Source organism: Thermobia domestica, chromosome 2, assembly GCF_964235325.1.
Source record: "Thermobia domestica chromosome 2, izTheDome1.hap1.1, whole genome shotgun sequence".
Lineage (NCBI taxonomy): Eukaryota > Metazoa > Arthropoda > Insecta > Zygentoma > Lepismatidae > Thermobia > Thermobia domestica.
The window spans coordinates 341,824,177-341,848,510 of NC_137455.1; the positions used below are offsets into that span (position 1 = coordinate 341,824,177).

At 35.6% G+C, this 24,334-nt stretch overlaps 1 protein-coding gene across 1 annotated transcript; it reads right to left on the bottom strand.

Moving 5' to 3' along the window:
• Positions 1-391: 391 nt before the first annotated feature.
• Positions 392-24,334, bottom strand: LOC145678741 (isoamyl acetate-hydrolyzing esterase 1 homolog). Its single transcript, XM_081749200.1, has 5 exons — positions 24,112-24,334; positions 10,682-10,737; positions 7,235-7,454; positions 3,412-3,615; positions 392-1,100 (listed from the first exon to the last, which is right to left on the bottom strand). Exons 1-5 carry the CDS (start codon positions 24,250-24,252, stop codon positions 906-908), a joined length of 816 nt encoding a protein of 271 aa, XP_081605326.1. The 5' UTR covers positions 24,253-24,334; the 3' UTR covers positions 392-905.

Sequence of the window (24,334 nt, forward strand, 5' to 3'; positions counted from 1 at the left end):
TAGACATGAAATTTCGCACTTAGAATTTTCATTTACAATAATTAAACATGTGTTTCAGTGCTTTTTTTGGTATTTAACCTAGAAAGGAAGAAAAAGAGTTGGAGATGGCACAAATATGGCGGAAGATACGAAGTAGTTTTAACTAGTTGAGATATTTATCTCTTTTCATCAAAATAAACTTTTGTAATCTGCAAACTTAGGATAAAACAGGAAACATTTGTGTGTCGAGCCAATTTCTACCGATCTAAGGAGGCTAAGAAAAAAAATAAAGGTATATGATCCAGGTAAGTAGTTCGAGTTTTTCTTCTAATACAGTTAACTCCGAAGAAAACTTTAATGTCATTGGAAGTCGAGATGATCGGTTACGGAAAAAATAAAAGCGTACTTGAGGTAAATTAACACATTTTTTTTTTTAAATCTTTATATGTACTTACATGTCACTGGTGGCACGTGGTGTTTACAAGATGGATTCCAAAAGAAATAATTCAGGTCATTTATTCAGTCTTAACATTTATTCAAATATGTAATTCTTTCAGCACCATATGTGCTCTAAATTAAAAATACATTTAACGAAACTTTTTTTTTTTTTTTTTACATATACAACAGGTACATATAGCATCAAACTTTCCATACACTTTCTACAATTTTACAATAATAAAATTTTTACCTGTTTATGTACTATACAATGTTTCTAAAGTATTCTTATTTGACTAAATAGCACTTCTCAAGGGAAATAAATAATAAAAGTACTTGAACTTGTGAAACAATAGCTGTACTTTTGCAAGTATAGCCTGTTGGTCCCTCTATTACATTCTTTTTTTAGATTTGAAAACACGTATATAATTAAACTTTACAACACTGGAAGAGAACAAGGTAAAAATATTATAATTCCTTCTGTCTTTTATTTAAGAACTATGTCGAGAAATCCAATCTCGAACAGTGTTTTCGGGATTATTTTTATCCATTTTCTTCCAGTCTGGAAAGATGATAGGTAATTTGGACGTCCTTCGTTTTATGGATGGCCACACAGTTGAAGCAACAAATTTTGATCCTTTATGGGAAAAGTGAAGGCCGTCGATGAAGAATGAAGGCCAATTTTCCTATTTAGAAAATCAAACTATTATTACATTTATGGATTACAATAGAGTTAAAGTAACTTATTAATTGTGATAATTTAGTTTACCCTTGAAGTACAGTTTGTTAAGTTTTCAACATGCACCTAAGCTAAAACATCACTGGAAGGAAGGGATATATTACGACCTTAACATGGTGACTATCAAACCCCTTTCCTGAGTTCTTAACGAAATCACCATTTATGTATTTTCTAATAGTCATTTTTTATTTCTCATGATTATAAGACATATGTAATGAGATCAGATAATTTTTATTGAGAGTATCATCGGTGAGTTACGATATAGATCGAATAGGGCCATGGGATTTATCAGTGAATCCCACAGTAGATAACTTGTACCATGGAACAATCTAAACATCTTTTACGAAGTGCTTTTTTATTTTTTAAATCGCTGTACGATGGTTATACAGAGTTAGCATGTATGATTTATACGGCTACATAACACTATGTATTTAAAAGTATAGGACCTACACAGATGGGTAAGACATGAAAAGATACATTCGAGTTTCAGGTCCTAGTACAGATATTTAATCTGAGCACTGTTGGTAACACGGTACACATCCAAATATGATCCAGTTCGTAACATACGTTTGATAACATATATCTATCTATGATCATCACAGGAGCAGTAATTAATTCCCTCAGTTCTTGCATTGTTGTTGGCAGATCAGGATACAGTTTATCTACCCCAGTGCTGTGACGAATATTGACGAGAACATGGTATTGAACGTATGGAAAGAACTGGATTACCGTTTGGCCATCTACCGTATGATCAACTGTGCACACATTGAACAACTGCACCATCATACTTGCAACTTTGTGAGTGTATGTATCACCCATTTGCGTAGATCGTATACTTTTATATACATAGTGTTTTCTAATCCGATAAATGATGTATGCAAATTTTATATTCTTATCCTAGGAATCACCCAGCTTTGTAGGTATTATAATTCTAAATGCACTGTCTTTTTGTAACCCGATGAATCGTTTATGTAATCCTGTATACGCATCCTATCAGTTTTATAAAATTAGTTTTGACCGCCTCAAAATTAGAGGAGTATGGTGTAACAAAATGGCGCATGCCTCTTCGTGGCCACGCAGATAACGCACGTAGTCTCAGGTCAGATCCCGTGTGTGTATGTGTGGAAGGTACGTGTACGAGTCTTAGTGACGAAAAAGAATATTATACGTTAATCAATCAAAAATAACCAAAAATAAATCGCGACGAGTTGAAATAGATCTTGTTTTCTCCCTCTTTTGTTTTCAACTTTAACCCAGAACTAACCGACATAATACCTTTATGCAAATAGACATGGAGGACAAAATGAAAATTACACCATAGCACGTTAATGTACATTGCTGTTTCATGCATATTTTAATGTAAGAAAAATATAAATTAGTGTTTTCTGATCATTCCTTATTGAACACCGATCATACATTATAAAAGCAAAGTCACATACTTGTACTTGCCTGAAGAATTTATATCTGATGAAAAACTAAAAGGAAGAGGGGCTACGGTGGCTCAGTGAGAAAGTGCTCACCTCTGAAGCGTGGAGATTGATCCTTGCTCGTGCCAAGTAGACTTTGTGTCGGACAAATACCGTCTGCGTCGGTCTTCTCGACATTCTCCTGTTCCCCTCACTTTTTTCATTTCACTATTTTATTCACTATTATCGTAATCATTTCCCTTAGCATACACAAGAGATGTAATTGGATTATTAAGGGTGATCGGTGAAAGGTTTATAGAAAAAGGGAAAGAGATGTATGATGTACTTATTGATATAGAAAAGGTTTTTCGCGTATTAACATATATTTAGTTTTGTATGCATTTACTTCTAAACCCATTTAATCGAACCTCTGCATTTCTTTCTATCGCCCTCCTGTCATTTCCTATTAGATTGACATCAGCAGCAGAAGCCATAACCTAGTGAGTTCTATTCAGCTCTAAGCCCTGGTTGCTATCTTTAATTTTCGTTCTAACTTATTCAAAAACAAAACTAAATAATAACAGTAAAAACGTATCGTTTTCTTTTCAGGCCATTCTCAACGCGAAATCTCGTAAGAAACTATTTCCCTTCGCGGACCTTACTTTGGATTTAATTTAGACAAATGTTAATTTAAACTATCTGGCTCAGTTCCTTTTTTTAAATCTTTATTGTCTCCAAGTTATCTACTAAAATTGAGGAAATGAGAGTGCGCGTGGCGAAGACCCTTCAGTATTACAATAACTGACAAAAAAATAAAATACTTAATTTAATGATGGGAGTTATAGACATTACCTGTTCAAGAATAGCACTGTACAGATCAACAACTTCACAGTCAATTTGTTTAGCAACCATTCTACAACTTGCAGCATAGTCTTCAGTTTGATTTTTACGGCAGCACGCAGCTCTTCCTTTCCTTTTTAGTTCCTCGTTCCAGGAGTCATCGTCGATTGGTGGAGGAGTGATAAATATGAGTTTGTCTTTTGTTATTCCAACATCCTACGAAGCAAGAGTTAAACAACTTTTTAACAGTAACAACAGAATTATTTAAAACTAAAAAATATTCTTTGATTACTCTTATATAGTATAAACGTTTGCTTTCTCTAGCCACGAAAGAATGCAGACTTTCCCTATGTCTGTATAAATACAAAAGACCTTAATTATTTATTGGACGTATGGTACACATTACAATAAAACGGGTTACTCAGCTACTAACGTTCCTCATTCAATTTTTTTACCCCTATATTTCGAGTTTTACTCTCGGTCAGTCTTCCTCAGGAACACAATGTCTTAAGTCCTTTTTCACAGTATGATCTTCACACAAATTTTGTATCAATAATGGTCCGATGTGTTCTACGAAAAATGTTTTTATCAGTACTGATGGTCCCCTTTGCCGTTCCCAGAACATTGTAGATTATTCCTATTATTTAGGATTCAAACATAGGATAATAGTATGATCTGGCTACATTGTGCATACTTAGATTTAATCAAGTCGCTTCGCGAGTAATCAGGACTCGAATCGAATTAAGAAGAATTCGTTTGTTGAAAACCAGTCTCGAGTACACATAAGAAAATCCGTTACAAAAAGGTATAAGAATAAAGTTATTGCACTAATCTTACGATATATATATATATATATATATATATATATATATATATATATATATATATATATATATATATATATATATACAAAATGTGAAGATGTGAAAAAAAAAGCCATTGTTGTGTCCTGAGAAAGAGTGTTCAAGAGTAACATTCGAAATATAGGAAGAAAAATTGACGGAGGTACATTAGTGAGTGAGTAATCCTTTATACCAAAGAGCTTGTTAAACATCACATCAAATCCTAGATCATGATATTTCCAAATTCCACGTCAGGTCTATTTGTATTTTCTTTTCAATTTAATTAGTGCATAGAAAACGTTTATCGTATATTATTGCTCTTCTTTCTCAAATACCCATAAGCGTTTAGTTATCAAATAAAAATGTACATATATTGTTATATATATCGAACAAATGCAATTTTTAATCACTATAAAGCATGTAATATACAGATAGTCATCAAAATAATGGAATCACCCATGTATTTGCAATACGTAATCTTTGTGAGTTTGTAACACTGAATTTTCATGCACTGTGATTGTTTTAAGTGATAGTGAGTAGTATACGAGGCAGTGTAGTACGAATTCGTGTGTGTACTAGATTAGATATAAGTAGTACAAAATTAAGTATTCTCCGATTTTCAAAAGGGCAAATTGTATATGTGCGGTTAGCTGCAGTAGCGTCATCTATCGAGAACAGTATCCAAAATGACGACGGAATACAGTACTCGTGGCACAATATCATCAAAGAAGAATAGTGGAGGGAAGCCAAGTTTAATCGAGGACGTATGATTGATAAATTATGCAAGACTGTCACAAAGAACCGTGAAGCAAATATGCAATCTCCCAAGATAATAATATGCCAATAAACACAGTCAAGCAGCTCAGGCGTGGTTTGAGAAACATCAGAAGAACTTATACATCTCCCCTGGCCCACTAATTACCCGAAACAAATCCAGTGCAGATTTTCTTCCCCATCATTGCTGGCGCAACTGACCGTAAATGCTGCACTACAGGGCGAATGGTCCACTAATCCTCTGAAAAAAAATAATCACAACTTAATATGCCTCAATTCCACGACGAATATACACTGTACTATCGCTAAAAATGGTCCGATTAATCAGGTGAGTTCCATCATTTTGTTAAGGTGTTTCCATTATTTTGATAACTATCTGCGTATATGTATACACACATTAAAATGAACCTTGTCAAGAAAATGACTACCAATACCAACGTAACTTTATTCGCCGTTATCAATGATGTATTTTCCAGCAGATACTGTAAATTGTTCGCAATCGATTAAGATATTCCATTAGTAGTAACGGATATAAAAAAATAAATATCTATTAATATCGTTAATATTATATATATATATATATATATATATATATATATATATATATATATATATATATATATATATATATATACAGAGCTATTAAACGTCCTCTTTTCCCCGAACATGTCCTCCCTTTTCTTTCTGAGAAATGTGTCTGGGCGGCTTTTTAAAATATGTTAATCTGGGTTTTCTGGTGCATCTGGGTGTTCAAAGGAAAATAATCAGAATAAAGTTATTTATTACCAATAATCTCCTAAATGAGCCTAGACAATTGCCGAGCACAATCAGCCATATTTAAATGGCTATTGCTTCGTATTTCTTGTTGTGTTCGTATTGCTGGAGACATCATACGACGTTACTTGTTTTATCTTTCAGTTCCACATTGTTTGCATTGAATTCAATGTTGTCACAATGAGGTATAAATTAAATGGCATAGGGACTTTTCTCGTCGGTAAATCTTTGCTTACAGTATTTAATTTCAAATGCAAATATCTGAAAATGAAGTGTCCTCTTTTAAGTTCTATGAAATTTGGTAACCATGTATATACTTATATATATATATATAAGTATATACAGGATGGAAGAAACTATTTGAACCAACTTCGGGAGCTGATTCCTGACACCGAAACAAGCAAAAAAATATCCTCTGGAACTTTGGTCAGTGAGGGATAGTTTCAGCGATATAAGGTGCCGAAAGCGTAGAAAAACGAACTTCAGAGGATTTGAGAGGGCTGTAATTCAAAAACAACGATACGTAGAGAGTGCGGTTTAGAATATGACACTCGAAGTCATACCTGCTCGATTGAAAAATGTATGTTTCAAATATCTCCAAGATGTGTGTGAGTGATTCCCCAAAGGAATGTAGGAATCCGCTATAACCTAGCAAGTAATCTCTACATTCCTTTGGAGAATCATATTGCTACGATAAATACATTAGCGTCGTAAGATTAGTTGTATCATTTAGTAAAGTGAAATCCGTTGAATTTATGATTAAAGAATAGAAAAACATATTTGTGAAACTTTTCATAAAACGAATTTCTATTCAGTTATTTTGCTTATTAGTGATATTGTTGTTTTATATCCACACTCTTCGAACCTGGAACCACGTAAGCAGATAGCACGTGTAATACTTACTATTACGGACAATTTACAAATAAATGTAGATATACTATATGACGTTTTATATATAATACTCGTATTCACTTGTACAGCCTGAACGTGAGTCTAATTCAGTTTTCTTAACTTTGAACATGAGTTGAGCTTAGCTCATTTTCAAATTATGAGTCTGAGGATGAACTTAGTTCAGCTTTCTCACCTTAAGCCAGAGTTGACATTAGTTCATTTTCGAACTGAAATTAGTAAAGTTTTCTCATTTCCTACGTGAGTTGAATTTTCGAATTATGCCCCTAAACTTAGTTCGTTTGGGCGTGATTTTTAAGTTGAAAGCTTCCTCATTACCTACGTGAGTTGAATTTTCGAATTATGCCCCTAAACTTAGTTCATTTGAGCGTGATTATTAAGTTGAATTTCTTTAAACAGAACTTATTCTGTTCTGGTTAGAAGAAAAAATAATTATAAAACAAAAATGCACAGAAAACGAATTATAACAGAAAACAAATTTTAAACTATTTATGAATGATTATCGGTTTTGTTTGAAATCCTGTTTAAGTTCTTACCTCCATTAAAGATACGATACTCTTAAGGTTTTTCTCATATTCAGGGAGAGGAACATGTTGCTGAGAATTTTCCTCAGCATCTGCACTGTCATTTGAGCCAATGAGAATAGTTACAGCAACTATATCCTGTGCCATAGCTTCTGTGAAGATATACTTTGTAACTGCCTTCAACATCCTTGTATTATAACCTGCGAATCCTCTAATAACAATGTCAGTTACTCTGAAATACCGAGAAATTCCATGGTTAATACATGACATCGGGTGCTCACACATGACGCAAAATACGTCACTGAAAGTTTATGGCAATAGAGAGAAAAAAATAGGTAAAATATTTTAAACCAATATTAATTTTATCTTATTTCTATAAGAAAACCACGTTTTAGGAAAAATAATATCCAGAGGTAGGAAGAGGTACTGATGGTGAGATTATTAAGTTTAAAAGCTATACTTTTGGGAACATATTATTTTATTTTATTTTTGAGTTATATGCCCTATATACGCTCTCTTCTGACTGAAAGAGACTACCAGAAAAAAAATTATAATAATGAAACTTGCAGTTACGAAGAAGAGACTTTATCAAAGCATATAAAAAGCTCTGTCAAGGGAGAAAAAAGTTCTAAAATTTCCATGTTGCCTACCAACCTATGGCTGAGGTAAATAATAATAATAAGACTGGTAGAAGAACGATACATTACACGCATCTCTTTAGAAGGATTCAAACTTACAATAGTGCTTTAGATCGCGCCCGCCGAAAGCATTCGATAGGAGAACTAAAGGCGGAGCATCATGAATAGGGCAACCCAAAAGCATAAAAAGCGTGAAAAGCATAACAGCAATTTACACATATGGTTGGTACCTTGAACATGATTGTAGTTGTCTAAGAGTCCAGAAGAAACTAATTTTAAAAGCATAATAAAGCATAATTTTAGAAAATAAAGCATAATTTTAGAAAATAAAGCATAATTTAAAATATATAGCACAATTCTTGGAAAATTCTGTTTAATTGAAGTTTAACATACTGTATTAATATTTTTTTAAAGCCAATATTTACAATGCGAAATTATTGAGAACATAACAATGCAACAATGAAAAGCTTACTTTTATTTTAGTAAACTTTTCGGTGTAATCCTTTGATGTGGAGAAAAGAAGAAAAAAAAACTCGGCCAACAATGAATAGTACACACTAACTTCACACTATATTGTTATGTATACCTCTTGAACTTGAGCACTTTTTGTACTTTTTGGTGGTATCGTTTACTTTCCCTTTCGGTATATATGCACGTCTAAGGCGCACACAAGTGATAAAAAAACTGACTCGAGTAAAGCATATCTCTTTACAGTGCATTAAGTAGAAAGTTCATTAAATATGAAAGAAACTGGTTGCGTAAAATGTTAATAAATGTATATTTAGAATATTTAATGTATAGTAAATATTATACATTATACACGATTAATGTAAAACAATGATTGAAATTAACAATAAAGCATAATAAAGCATAATTTGGAAAAAATAAAGCATAATTGAACAAAAAATAAAGCATAATCTGGGTTGCTCTAATCATGAATATAGGCATCTCTGGTAAATCAAACGATCACAAGAAATTAATTCTTTATCAAACTTCTTTGTAAATGATCTGAATAGAAAGTGTATAGATAAATATAAATATAATAATAATAATAATAATAATAATAATAATAATAATAATAATAATAATAATAATAATAATAATAATAATAATAATAATAACGAAGACGTGGTGACCATACATTATGTTTCCATGAACGAAAATAAGAAACAGGGAAGGGAGAAGTGAACGATAATCACTGATTACAACTGAAACTTCTTGATTAAGGTATTTGTCGTAGAACTTAAAGATTGTCATTCCCATTATTTAATGAAACTTACCAAACCTTTAATCCATTCTTAGCTACAGAACATGACAGCCTGACTATCTAAAACTTGCCAATAAATAAATAAATAGATAACAGAAATAAAAAACACTAGCTACGATTTTGTTTAACCTATTTTACGTGACTCAGCTATAAAAGAAGAAAATGGAAACCTTTCTCTCAATGCGTTTTGGTTCGTTTTGGAGCAGTTATTCTTATTATCTTTATCCAAAAATATTCGATAGCAGGGAATATGTCACAAGTATAATAATAATAATAATAATAATAATAATAATAATAATAATAATAATAATAATAATAATAATATAATACATCCCGGGCCGCTTTCTTCCTTCCCCATTCCTTTTTTCACAAAAGAAAGAAAGAAAAACAAAAACAAAAGAAAGAAAAAAGAAAAGATAAGAAGAAACTATTATTATTACTTTCCTGTTGTATTTCGTAGAGTACATGTTCACTTCTCTGACACTGCCCCCTCTCCTCAGAAACACGTCTCCCCACTCTTTTATGTTCAGATTTCAAATATAAGATCCGGTATTCTGTCCTAAGCAGTTATCGTATGCGCCTTTGGCGTGGGAGACCCAGATTTGATTCCTGGCGGGAGCTCATGTAGCTCGGATTCTATGTTTAGCTGAGGGTTCACGTCTCACGTAGCCTCGTTGCTAAAAAAAAGGACGCTAAACTAATAATCATAATCAGCCGGTATTCCGTCTTCCCGTTATTTTTCCATTTTACTGGGATGCGTTAGTTGGATTGTAATTGTCCTTTTTTTACATAAAAGTAATGAAGTATTTACACTTTTATCCCCCTTCCTTTCACTTAAAAGATCTTGTGGCATAGTGTGACAGAATACGTTCCGTTGGGAATCCATGGAAATGTATGTATTACAATCGGGAATTTCACCCGGGTTTTCCGTCTAATGCAATTATTGTACGGTACTTCAAGCAATCGTTTGTATATAAATATATAATAAAAATCACTTTCGTTAGCGATGCACAATTAGAGGAACCCAGAAATCACTAGAAATGACATACAACCAACTATCGTTAATTTCAATAAAAGAAATTCTTTATCTTCTTGCCTGGATAAGAATGTACTCTATCATAGTTCATTCACATCATCTACACATTTGTAAGTGATGTAATAAAATACGTATAAATTAACTTCTCTCTACACACAGATATTATTGCAGTTCCAAGGTGTAAGAAAACTTATACAATCTCCATTTCAATAGTATACTGAAAATTCAATAGGACGGGTTATAACCCCCAACAAACCTCCCTTCGTTATGCCACTACTTAAAGGAGGGACTTTTGTTGAAATTATATATATGTGTGTGTGTGTGTGTGTATGTATATGTTGGTACGCACTATTACCAGTTTAATGTCCACATCAAGATGCACCAATTGGAACTAACACTTCTAATAAACATAACAATCCCATATTGGATTCAAAAAATCTACTGAGATAGGAATAAATATGTTTTGATGAACAAGGGATTTTGAAAATAAATTAAAGATAAGCCATATCAGTTGTTACCTCTGCAATTTGTCTCCTATGATAGCTCCCCAGCATCCATCACTTGATAGAGAATACTGAAAGATACAGAAAAAAAATAAAAAATAAAATATCTAACTACATAATATTATTTCCAATAAAATTTTATAATTCCTAAACGTTCTTTCTCGCTAAGGTTTGGATTGTCCTCGCAAAGCCTAGAAACACTGTACCACGTTGCTAAAAATTAATCTCGTTGTCAAACAGTAATTCTACGTTATCTTTATATCTGTTTCCTTCCACATTGTTCGTTTCACCAAGTTTTTAACATACATGAACTTGATCATCCATCTCCTTTTTGTAATAGTTATGCAAATTTACCTTCACACTCATGGCATAACAAATAAGCGTAACAGACATACAGATAAAATACTTACTCTGAGATACACATCCTTTATTACATATGTACGAATTCACGGGTATATTAAACTAACTAACTCTATGGCCTATGGAACCCGGACGTTCAATGCCGCGTTCACAAAAGCTCTCCACTGACTTCTATCCTTAGCCAATTGGATCTATTTTCTACTTTGTATTCCTATCTCTGCGAGATCCATCTTAATATTGTCCTCCCATCTGCGCTTAGGTCTTCCTAATGGTCGTTTTCCGATTGGTCTTCCAGTCAAGCGTTTCTACTTTCTTCCATTCTAGCTACATGACCCGCCCACCTAAGCCTCCTAGACTTGACGACCCTAACAATGTTGGGTAAACCGTATAAATTATGTAGTTCCTTGTTATGAAGTTTCCGCCATTCCCCATTCCCGTTCCTCTTGGGTCCGAATATTCGTCTTAGGATTTTGTTCTCAAATACTTTCAGTCTATGTTCTTCCCTCAAAGTAAGCGACCATGTTTCGCAATCATACAGAACCACAGGCATGATCATCGTTTTATATATTTTAAGCTTCAAATTCCTCGACAGAATTCGCGACAACAAGAGATTTTGAACCGAATAGTAACACGAATTCCCTGCTTTTGGTCGACATTTAATTTCTTCGTGAATATGATTTTCGTCTGTTAATATTGATCCTAAATATCTGAAAGTATCCACTTTATCAAAAGTATTATTTAATATTTTAACGCTTCCATAATTTGCCGTATTGCGGTCCCGACGCACTTCCATGTATTTAGTAGGGTATATTAAAATAATGAAAGAAAACACTTTTGCAGTAATTAATTTATGTATTATCCATATAGTGAAGAACAATTGTTTACTTGTAATTAATTTACAGGATAGGGTGCGGTAGTGAAGCGGACGAATTTGAAAACGCCACAAGATACAAATTTATTTACAGAAACATGAAAGAAATACAAATTAAAAGTACAATATTAACTTGAGATGGAAGCTTAGAAACATCGTAGACATACAAGTCACGGCACAAAATGGCCAGTCCACATTTTCCATCACACGTATTTGAAGTTTGCCATCACAGCAGGACTGGCACTGGAATTCGATTTATTTCCTCCTATATTCGATCGTTCAGGTTCTGAATGTTGCGTAGTGGGGTTGAATTGAAATAATCCCAAAGGAAATGGCACGTCGAATCAAAAACAGTAACTGTTCTTGTAATACGCTTTCGCAAGCAATGCACGTTATTTACCGAATGACTGAACATCGTTACTGGAGTAAAGGGTAAAATTTGGTATTCCAGATGGTAGTATTCCTTACTGTTTCCAAGGTTGCCAAATCGTCCGTATCACTGCTGCACCCTGTATCCGCAGTCATAGACACTTATAAATACATTGACCTAAAGCATTCTGTTTCATCCCACTGTTAAGTTTGCAATGCTCTGGAACAAAAATGCAAATATTAATGGCCTAGAATTTCTCAATACTCAATTACGAAACATGCTGTAATACAACTTGTGATGGAAAGTACGATGGATCAGTGCTAGAGTGCTCACCTCTAGTATGAAAGATTCCCTGGTTCAATCCTAGATCATGTGAGTTTGTGGTGAACATTGTATTCTTGAGTTTCCTAGATTTTCCATTTCCTCCACATTACCATTTCACCAATCATTTGTTTTCCTTCGCCTACAGGACATAATCATAGAGTGTTAAATTAAAAAATCAATTTTCTACCTTGCAATGTTTAGTTAAAAGACCAAAATATGATTCTAATATGATTTCTCGATCGCCGCAGCTGATTTGAATCAAGTTAAGAATACCTGATTCAATTTACAAGTCAGAAATTATTCGATAACATAGGGGCTGAGCCTCTATAATTATAAATTAATTTTATTATAACAATATTTATACTACTATCTTTTTTAAACTTTATTTTGCTGTCAAACATCATAACTACTACTCACCTATCTTACTTATTCTATCAATTTTATTTTATAGGATGGACAAGCAGAGAATTTCATACACTTCTTTATTATTATTATTATTATTTATTTTATTTTTTATTTATTTATTTTTATTTTTTTATATTTTTTTTTGTAGGAATGAGCTTTCTTTAGATGTGCTGAGGATAAAGTAAAATGTGCCTCCAAAGTCCAAACAGAAGATTTTGTGTATTTTGGATGTTTTAACATGTGAGAATCTTTATTTACTGTTAACAGTCATAAATTAATTCCTTAATTGTTCTCATTCTATTAATGACACTCCACTTTCACTAGCTATGTTTATACGACGGGATTTGTTTCGTGACCTATCGACAAGAGTAGAGGCTGTAGATCCGCAAGTAGTGCAAGAGGGTTAAGGTATCGAAAGCGTTGGGGCAAAACTATTCAATGTCTTTCTTGTTGTGTCATAAAGTAAAATACTATATTCAGTCATAATTCATGGACAGTTTCATTAAAACTTGTACTGAATATATTTTGTAAAATGGCAGATTCTTTAAACTTATCATTAGGCTACCTTTTGAGAACGAAAATCGCTAAAAGTGTAGAAATACGTACGCAATTACGGTAGCGTATCAAAGTTCAAGTTTGAATTCTGTAGCCAGATCAGATAGTTTGGTCGTCATCTTCTCTTTGCAAATCAAAGCCAAATAAAATAAAGGACAAATGCCTATCCCAGCTAAAACATCTGATTACCAATGGCGGCAGAAATTTCGTGGCCCGGATTAGGGACGATTATTGTAAATAAATAATGAACAATACGCACATTCAGGAACTAACTTAAAAACATAACTGCCCTTACTGAAGATGAAATGAAATGAAATCTAAGTTTTACGTCTCACGGTTATTCCACTGGGCTAAAGGATTGGATTCTGAGTTTAACGTCCCGTTCAGCAGCGAGGCTATATGAGACGTGGACCTACTGATTAACGTGGAATCCGAACCACATGAGCTCCCGCCGGGAATCGAACCCGGGACACCCACGCCAAAGGCGCGTACGCTGACCGCTTAGCCACGGAGGAGCTCCACTGAGCTAAAGGAGACGGTGATGATGAGGAAATGGTGGAATGAAGAAAGTGGGAGAAGCACGAGAAGACCCACGCATACGGTATTGGTCCATCACAAAGCTTACTTGGCGCGAGCTGGAATCGAACCAAAAACCCCATTCACGAGAGGTGAACGTTCTACCACTGAGCCACCGTGGTCCCAAGTTCCTTTACTAAATGAACTGATAGGATACATGTCTCTTACGGAAATATCAACCTTCAACTCCATTTTAGCACGAGTATTATTAATTTATTTGTAAACGTTTCGATGACTATTTGTTATCTTTATCAGTATGTGATAATTAAGGAATATTTGCATTAATTCGTGGACTAACATATCGCTAAATTTTCAGTCCTTAGAAAAAAAAAAAAAGAATATCACTAATTAACGTCGTTACCAGGGACAAAATAAAGCTGAAGTTTTTACTGCAATAAATCACTTGAAGGGTTGGTGAAATTCCGTGACACACAATCATTTTCTCCTTTTGATGTCTTTATTGTGCTTTAGTATACAATTTTGTAAAAATATTTTTAAGAGTCGCTCCTGCTCTTTTTCTGAGTAATCAATGCATCTGTTTCCTTTTCTTCTGCTCATTTTCAAGTAGTCAGTTTTTCTTCTTTATTTCTTTTCATCAGAAGGAAGAGGAACGAATTGTATTGGAGTTTCAAAGGTAAGGCTTGAGGTTGAAGATATTTTTATTCTTCATTTAAATAATAAAACTAATTCTAAACTTTAGAAAGATTATAGTACAGCTCCTCCTTTTCTTCATTCATAATTGTATATTATTTTGTTTTAGATATGTTAACATGAAATTATATAGGTTGTCTAAAAAATATTGAGCCTTTGGTGGTAAAAATTGGGAATACATTTATTGTGATATTGTGAAAAAAAAAGGCACATATGCACATTATTGTTCGATGACCTTTTGCCGTTTTTCCCGTCAATATCATAATATCGTCATAGATTTGAAGCACCAGAGTAGCAGGTGCTCGTAAGAGAGAGATTTCGTCAGAGCCAGAGGATTTTGAAGATCGCCCGATAGATTGGAAGAAGCTCCTCATCATGACTGTTGATATCTTGGGGTGTTAACTAAGTAGTCGTGGACTAGAGTCGCTATCACGCAACAAGAAGAAGGCAGTCTCAGAGCGTAGCGTTGCTAACAGAACCACACAGAATAATCTTGCATGATAATTTTGCGCGATTTCGAAAGAGAAGATTGTGCGCCACAAAGAATAAAGATCCTTTAAAAAAATATATTACACATACCGTTTCCCGGAGAAATAGACATTGGGTAATATCAATAAAACGGAGAAGTTACTCATTATTCCCAATTTTGTAGTAGTTACACGCATTGGTATCAATAAAAAGAGAACTGAGCACTACTCGTCTCGGTTGACTCGGAGAAGCTCCGCCCTTTTGAAGTAACCACACCTCTATTCTCGAGCCGAGTAACTACTCCGCGTTTGATATCAATAAAAATCAAAGACTCCTCTATGATGCTAGTAACTTCTCCAAATTTGTGGAGCAAGCTAAATAGGTGACTCCGTGCGAAATATGGCAGAGTATATGATTGTTTTGCTAGTACAAAACTTGTAAACTGCATAGAAATGTTGCAAATGGGGATTCCAAAAAACATTATAGGTTCATGAAAGAAAATGTAGAGTGGTTAGCACATTTTTTAGGAGAATAAACCGAAATTCGGGGTGATGCACTACGTAATGAGGAAAGGATACGGGTTTTCTTGCGTTACGTAAGTGATCCGGGATTCCAGGTCGGAATGTCAGGGGATTCTGGTGTGGCTCAAGGTACTATGTCTATCACTGCTACAAGTGTAATGGATGCGATTATTGCGAAATCTGAAAATGGATTGTTTCCGGAAGTGTGCGTAATATGCCAACAGCAAAGGCAGAGTGACAAGAACAATATACATTTCCGCGTGCTATCGGAGCACTTGACTATACACACGTGGCAATAAAGAAACCTAGTACTTTGGAGACGAATACGCTAATAGGAAGAGTTCCTTCGTGGTTAAGCGGTTAGCGTACATGCCTTTGGCATGGGAGACCCGCGTTCGATTCCCGGCGGGAGCTCATGTGGTTCGGATTCCACGTTAATCAGTGGATCCCGTCTCATATAGCCTCGCTACTGAAAAGGATGTTAAACTCAAAATCAACTCAACTCAACCTTGATAGAAAGGGTGTATACATGAGAATGTATTTTTTTTTTTATGTCAACGCAATCAGATGGACGTGCTTTATGACGTGACTGGCTGGACTTTTTTTTAAAAAAAAAAAAATGGAAACAAAGGGGCCAAGTATCTGATTTCGTTCTTAAAGCCAAACAATCTACAAAGACCTTGGACAACACGTGATATGCGCTTGTCGTGTTAATCTTGATATTGTTGGATTTGAATCAACATCCATCAGCTCCAATAGGTTCGTTTCCATGGTTTCAGTGCTACTTTCTTGTTTCCCTTTAATTCTCGCTCGAATATTAAAGATTCTCTTTTGGATTTGTGTCTCAGTCGTAGATGTATTTGATATTTCGTTGCATTTCACTGTAATTGCCTTCAAAGCTTCGGCGTTCCTTCGTTTACTTTCTGCTAACTGTGACTTTGAAAGTACAACTGGAAACTCTTTTATAACATCCACAAATGCACTTTGAAGCTGTCGTTGCTACTTGCCCGTTCCATGGCGTTTAGGATACTACGCCAAAGCTTAAATACAACGAAATGACCGCGCGACGGATGGGAGAAATGAGTAATCACTTCTTTTATTGATACGACTCACTGCTACGCGCAGAGGAAACGCGAGTGAACGTTCATAAATCTGGAGCAGTCTAGACCTGAGTAGTGGCATGTTTTATTGATACGAAATTGAGGGAGGAGATTACTCCAGGTGTAGTTACTTATTTTTATTGATATCATCCATTGTTTTCCGTCAACGTGACCCCTATAAACTACGAAGATTCGCTCTGGTCATATAGATTGTACAGGCCTTGGCGACATGCGCTGACGGGAACAGAATACTCTCTCTCTCTCTCTCTTCGGGATAGCATCGAATAGGAAGTACACAAACTAGAGAAGCCAGTCCTTTTCAGGCCTACCTTAAACGACCTGTCCATAAAGATTATGCCTAGACCAAAGAAGAGTATGACGAAGGATTCATACTTAAAAGAGAACCTGCGCTCCTATTACGATTGTTTTCAAACAACCCAAACCAAGTTACGCTCATCATAGAAGGAATTCTTATAGCTTGCAAACACTACATCGTAAAACCATCCAAAGCTCATGTTTTGTTACAAATGCTACCAATACGTTCATTTTCAGCGCAGGTGCTCTAACAAATGTATATACAATAGATGCAGCCAGGCCCACACCGAGATCTGGGAAGCCAATGACTAAAAAACTTCTGCACCACTGACAGCAGCAACGATCATCGTACTTGTAGCAGCATCTGTTCAAAAAAGCTCCATTCGAATAATAATAATAATAATAAATAATAATAATAATAATAATAATAATAATAATAATAATAATAATAATAATAATAATAATAATAATAATAATAATAATAATAAACACTGTTAACCAGAGAAGAGTTTAACTTTAATAACAACCCTAGCTCTTGGTAGGATCAATTCGGCAAACAGACGGAAAACGCAACACACGTTTTTCTTTTCTATTGTATCACACACGTGTGTAAATGTCTTCACAGAGATAGAAACTGCGACATATACTTCCTCCCGAAAGATGCTTTAGGTTACTAACTGTATGGAGAGGCATGTAGACAGACGGCTGATAATTTACTTTCTGTCAGGACGCGGGCTTTCATGAAATGAAATCTTTCAGTTCAACGTCCCACGATTATGCCTTTAAAGCTAAGGCAAGCGAATGATATGAAAGAATTGGTAAAATGAGAAAGGGGGAAAACCAGAGTACCCTGAGAAAACCCACGGACAACATGTTGTTCACCACAAACTTACTTGGCCGGGGATCGAACCAGGGACCCTACACGCCAGAGGTAAGATCTTTACCACTGAAACACTGTGCCGCGGAGCTTTCATGAAGGGCATCTTTTATTCTCGATTTTCTGTTTCTGGTTTCTTTATAACAATCGCTGAAAATGAATGCAATATCTGCACTGGAACGTGGAGTTCAATATTTCCATCTGGCTGATAGCCCGAGAAAACTTGTTAGAATCACGTCGCCAGAGAGATTCAATTTTCTTTTCAAAAAGCTTCTTAAAATGTATTCATTTTATTTTGCAATTTCAAGCAGTGATGCTGCGACATGGAGTGTTTTCACATCGCCGCTTAGTGGACAAACGAAAGAAATTGCCTTTTTATACAAGAGTTAAGGGAATTATTGTGTAGTAATATATAATTTCAAACCATAATTTTACAAGTATCTGTACTATGCCTTTCTTCTTTTTAATAAAATGGCAGACAGTTTCTGAAAGAATATCTTGCATTCGATAATTTAACTAAAGTAAGCATTCTCTTGAAAATATTTTAATATTTTCGGCACTCAGGCAGAATAATGTTAGTTACATAATAATTGTGTCAAACGTTTTCAGTATTACATGCAGACAAGGTCGCTGAGGTTCACTTCGGTCCCAAATCTACAAAATAGCTATCTAATCTCATGTTAACTTCTGTATTTTTCATTATAACTAGGTACAGATATGGTAAACGGATTTTCGTTTTTGAACATCTGATAACTGCTTTGGAGATTCATGTAATTTTACATTTTTCCTTAATACTTAATGTTAATTCTGTCGCCAGGAGATCTTCCTTACTTATAAATATATTCTAAGTATGAACAAACACAACATAGAATCTGTTGCCCAGCCGAGCCTGCCCCTGTCTGAGCTCGGCCACCAAACACAGCGATCTTCGTTCCTTTGACAATGGGCTACCTGATCACCGGCTCAGATCCGGTCAGCAATTACCGAAAAATAAAGTACCCCATACAAACTGAACCAAGCATGCCCCTGACCGAGCTTGGGCACGAAATAATAGCGACCTTTATTCTTTAGACAATGGGGTCCTTGTCTACCAAATTTGAATAGCCAATCGATCAATCAGATTTTTACATGACAGGTTTCGCTGCTGAAGTACCGGGTTCTGGCTAAAATCCTTGACTCGTATTGGAAGTAGCGAGTATGTAACATACCGAATGAATCGTGACATTGGAAACGCAAATTGCATTTTCCGTTGTACAACAGTATGGCAGGTATCGATCTTTTATATGAAGAGTTGGTGCTGATGATTGGCTAAGATCGGAGCAAACAGTATGCTGCCATATGGTTTGTGGATAATCAATGGTTGTTGTACTGAAGAGGTCATCCATCCTGTTCATGTCCAACGAAAGCACTGCTTCACTTTCTTGAATGATTATTCAGAAGATTATCTAGTAAAGCAGTAATATATAGGAAGTTTAGATATCATGTCCTCGGTCTTCTTAAACTGTGAAATATAGTTTCGCATAATTTGAGATATCCTTGGAAGATTGGTTTCTTAAATAAGAGTAAAAAGTTCCTTGAGATGGTTAGGTGTAAGCGTTGCATCCTGATTCTTGGTAGCACTTGATATGATCCATGCTGTGGATGGTGTATTTCTGGCTATCATCTCTGTGCAGTACCTTGTATGGACAGGTCTTCTGAACATGTCTATTCTTAGAAGCTAGAGCTTGTCAATTTCAGGCGTGCCCTCGAAAAATATGCGAAACATACTTCGGCCCCACCCCCACCACTCTCTGACGGAGGAAACCCTCCCTTTGCTTAGGGAAAAGAAGTAAATGACCTCACATGTGTTGTCAATTTGTGATTCAGTCGTTTGGTCTTGACTAGTGAAGATCGTAGGTTGCTTAGAATGGTTAACAAGACAGAGCACGACAAAAACTGAAAAAAATTAATTGTGGCAATGCTTCCGCATGCAACAATTCAAAGATCTTGGCCGCAGCAATTTGTCCCCTCCTCTTTCGAGGAAGGTAAGCGAAAACACATCGACAGCAGCGCCAGTCAGTACACACCTGAAATAGAAAGCCTCTGGTAGTCGCTTAATTCGAGGACAGCCTAAATGGTTTGCAAGATGTAGTCCTCTGCAATTAACATAGAACGCAGGGTTTGTTCTGGTAGTCCGAGAACATTCGTACGTTCAATCCATATTTTTTATTGCACGATAAAATTTTTGTTGAGAATTCTTTCTGCACATAACCCTCCTACGCCTTTTAACATAATCAACACATTTAATACAGTCCTTACTGTAAAAGAACTACTCCATTGTTATTCACACAAACACTGTAATTAGTGCACTACAATGTCATGTTACCAGTGAAAACAATTTTCATCGTTCTAGAGAACACTAGGATGATGATCACGACACCGAATCGCATAATGAACTGTTTCGTGGTTGCGGTACAACTTCTTGAACACGCTATAACTTGGCGAGCAGATACTACTTCGCTTCTTGAACAAGTTCGAACTTGATGCGTAGAGCTACGAGAGGTTCAGTAATAATGAAAAAAACAAATTTTCTTTTTCTTCTTCTTATTACTATTAAACTTACACAGGCGTAGTTTTTATTAGACATTTTGGTCTTACTAATGATGGTAAACATCAAGTGAAATTTACATCAATGTTGCAAGCTATCAAAAACGCTCGAAAAAATGAAATGAAATGAAATTTTTGAGTTTTACGTCCCACGATTATGTCGGCTAGGCTAAAGGAGACAGTGATGATGAGTAATGAATGAAATGGTGGAATGAAGAAAGTGGGAGGAAACGGGAGAGCCCCGAGGAAACCCTCGCACACGGTGTTTGTCCACCACAAAGTTTACTTGGCGGGAGCAATGTTTGAACCTGGGACCCCAAGCACCAGAGGTGAACGCTCTACTACTGAACCACCACCCCCCCCCCAAAAAAAAAAAAACGCTCGAAATAAAACCTTTTAATGAAATGCATGTAAGTTTCCAAAAACTGTGGCGATGTGGAGAAAATTGTGCTTCATGTAATGTTTACAATCATTAATGAATACCAAATATCAAATAAAAACCATGTAGTGTCATCTGGAAACAAGTAAAAGTTCTACCAAGTTGGCAACATTGTCAAGCGAATCGCATCGCCTGACCCACGTAAAAATCATCATATTAACACAAATCAACTTTCTGAATTTCATCATAACTTGAAAGCATAGTTTCTGATTTAACGCGCAATATACGGGGTGTTTGAAAACAACACCGAAAAACGTTTGGGGGGTAATTCCTGACACCTAGATAAGACGAAAAGTATAGACCAACCTGGGTGCACAATGCTTCCTTTCGGAGTTAGAGCCTGCCGAAAACATGAAAAAATGGAGTTTAAAGGTCTATAGCTCCAAAACTATGGGACCTACCGTAGTCGGGTTAAGACTTCACTTAGAACTAATATGTGCCCTATCCAAAAACACAAGTTTCAGAAACCTGCGGTACTTCCGCAGCAATTTTTATAGAGGTCGTTGGTGAGTGCTTCAAATTTTATGCCCGTAGCTAAACCTCCTCTAGAAAAATTGTTGTGGAAGTACCACAGGATTCTGAAACATGTATTTTTGGACAGTTCCTAAGTGAAATCTTGACCCGACTACGGTAGATCCCATAGTTTTGGAGCTATGGACACTCAAAGTTCATTTTTCCATGTTTTTGGCAGCCTATAACTTCGAAAGGAAGCATTTGTGCACCCAGGTTGGTCTATGCTTTTTGTCTTATTTTGGTGTCAGGAATCATCTCCCAAACATTGTCGGTATTGTTTTGAAACACCCTGTATATTTTATTTTCCATTCTCGCGAGCCGATTTTGGGTTTCGGGCTGGAAACCTTGTAACTCGAAAACGAAGCGGAATTCGACCCATGTTTATAGGAACTTTTCTACTTAGTTTGATGTAAGGATTCAACTCTCAAAAATTTTCGTACTGCTTTTCCAATAGCCTTGTGTACAGGACCTAAATGCCCGTAGAAAATATTTACATTTCGAGCACAAAAATCGAAATTTCGGTAATTAATTGCGAATGTTAGGAGATGCGGCCACATGAACGGTTAACGGATATTAAATAATTACGTACTTCTTCAATAGTTGTACAAAATTCAGATTTTGAAACGGCGGGGGTTTTGAGAAAATGGCAGCCAAACATGGCATCTCCATAAAATTTTCACCTTTTCATCATACCGTACTATAACGTACGATGTAATAATCATAAAACGTAAACCCTTTACATTTTCAAGAGACCATATTGAGTATATTTCGATGTTTGAAGCAGATTGTTGATACGGGTCGTGGGGACAGTAATAAAAATGTTTGAAGTTAGCAAAATTTTCACCAAAATTGGCAACAATGCGAATGAATTGCGCGATTCCTCTTGGACCAACAGACGAATTTTGCCCCTCCACCGAAACATACTGCTTTATATTCTTCCTACTATTGCGATTATGATACTAAGTACTCGTTTCTCTACAAAACTTTTAATTTGACGTATTTTTTAGTTTTTCGAACAATCCGAGAGGCGGGCAGCCATTTTGGAAGGCTGCACCGGAGAATTATTTTCAGCAAAAACAAAAAATACGCGTCTAATAATTCTGTACGTAGGTTCTCATTAAAAAAAAAAAAAAAAAAAAAAAAAAAATCAGAGCCATGTGGATCATTCTGGACGATTTGAAATGGAAAAACTGAAATGAAATCTTTGTTTCACGTCCCACGTTTATGCCGGTTAAGCTAAAGGAGACGGTGATAATGAGAAATGAATGAAATGATGCAATTAAGAAAGTGGGAGGAAACGGGAGAAGCCCGAGAAAACCCACGAGCGCGGTGTTTGTCCACCACAAAGTCCACATGGCGCGAGCTGGAATCGAACCAGGGACCCCAAGTACCTAAGATGAACGCTCTATCACTGAGCCACCTCGCCCCCGATTTGAAATTGAATATCTCAAGTGGCAAAGTGTGGTGGCGGAAGGAACTATTTTGCGGAGAGGGACACTTATGATTTAGTCAATGGAAAGGCAGTGTGGAAATGGCATGTATATTTCTACACGATTCTCTACTCGATACTGAAAAAGTATACACGCTTGCTTTGAAAATCTAACCTAAATTAGTACATTTTGATACTAGTTCTGGGTATTATTCATTTCTCCTTTAAATCACTTGGTAGTTACTCTGGTTGAAGTACTGACTCCAGAGCCGTCGATGAGGGTGTGGACGTGGCTTCATCTATGGAGATTCACTTTTAAGAGTACTTCAGCGTACGTACATCATAAGAACTAGGGATGGCATTTAGTACCTCCCCCAAATTCACAGGTGTTTTATACCGTGCTATATTTCGCACTATCCTCGTTTGTGTGTATACTCAATGTCACTGTATCGCCTGCTCCCTACGGATCCCATGCTCTGACTCGGTTAAATTGCATTCGTGCTTTTAGGGGCCACTTAGCAAAGTTAGTTAGTGTCTTTTGCAGAATAATTCTTATCGTGTAAGTACACTGAAGTCCTTTTAAAGTGAATCTGCACAGAGGGATGCAAGTCCACGCCCTTATCGACGCCTTCGAAGCCGGTACTTCAGCCAGTCACTACCAGTGAATTGAAGCAGAAACTGAATAATACTCTCTCTTTTCGATTTCATAGAAAATTGTACATGTCTGTTTTGAAGGTCTAACCTAACCTAATTGAGGATGTTCCTTACCTAATTTAGTACATTTTGGAACTTTTTTCTTTCGATTTTTCGTGCGGTCCGGCGACACACCACTAATACCATAAACATACTAAACTCCTCCATTTTAGCTATTTTCCAACTAGTCGTATTTAACCTGAACCTCTACCTATTAATATTTTCTTTTAAACTAGAGCAAACATAACGTTTTAAGACGTTATTGCAGATTGGAATTTGCCTTGCACTAATGGGTAATCATTATTATACAAACAAATCAAGTACTAATCAATTATAAATAATACCATATCGACTTTTATTTATTAACATGTAGGTTTTCTTTTATTACGAACCTCTGTCAACGAATCACCTAGCAACACTATTTTCGGCCACATATATACTTTCCCACTTCTGCTTTCACCCGCCATTGTGGTATAGTGCCCAGTATTGCCAACAGCTAGTGTCAGAAAGTAGCTATAACCAGAAGGTAACATTCCAAAAAATCTGTAAAATTATTTAGCCCCAACGCAACACAAAGTATGTGTTACTAGGCCTCATTGAGCTGAGCGAAGCGAA

What these genes read in the sequence shown, in the direction of transcription:
- LOC145678741 (XM_081749200.1), bottom strand. Translation starts at nt 24,252, where the DNA reads ATGTTACCTTCTGGTTATAGCTACTTTCTGACACTAGCTGTTGGCAAT. An exon ending in ATAGGAGACAAATTGCAGAG is followed by an intron (nt 7,455 to 10,681) that starts GTAACAACTGAT and finishes TCGGTATTTCAG; the next exon opens with AGTAACTGACATTGTTATTA. An exon ending in ACAGTGCTATTCTTGAACAG is followed by an intron (nt 1,101 to 3,411) that starts GTAATGTCTATA and finishes TTTTCTAAATAG; the next exon opens with GAAAATTGGCCTTCATTCTT.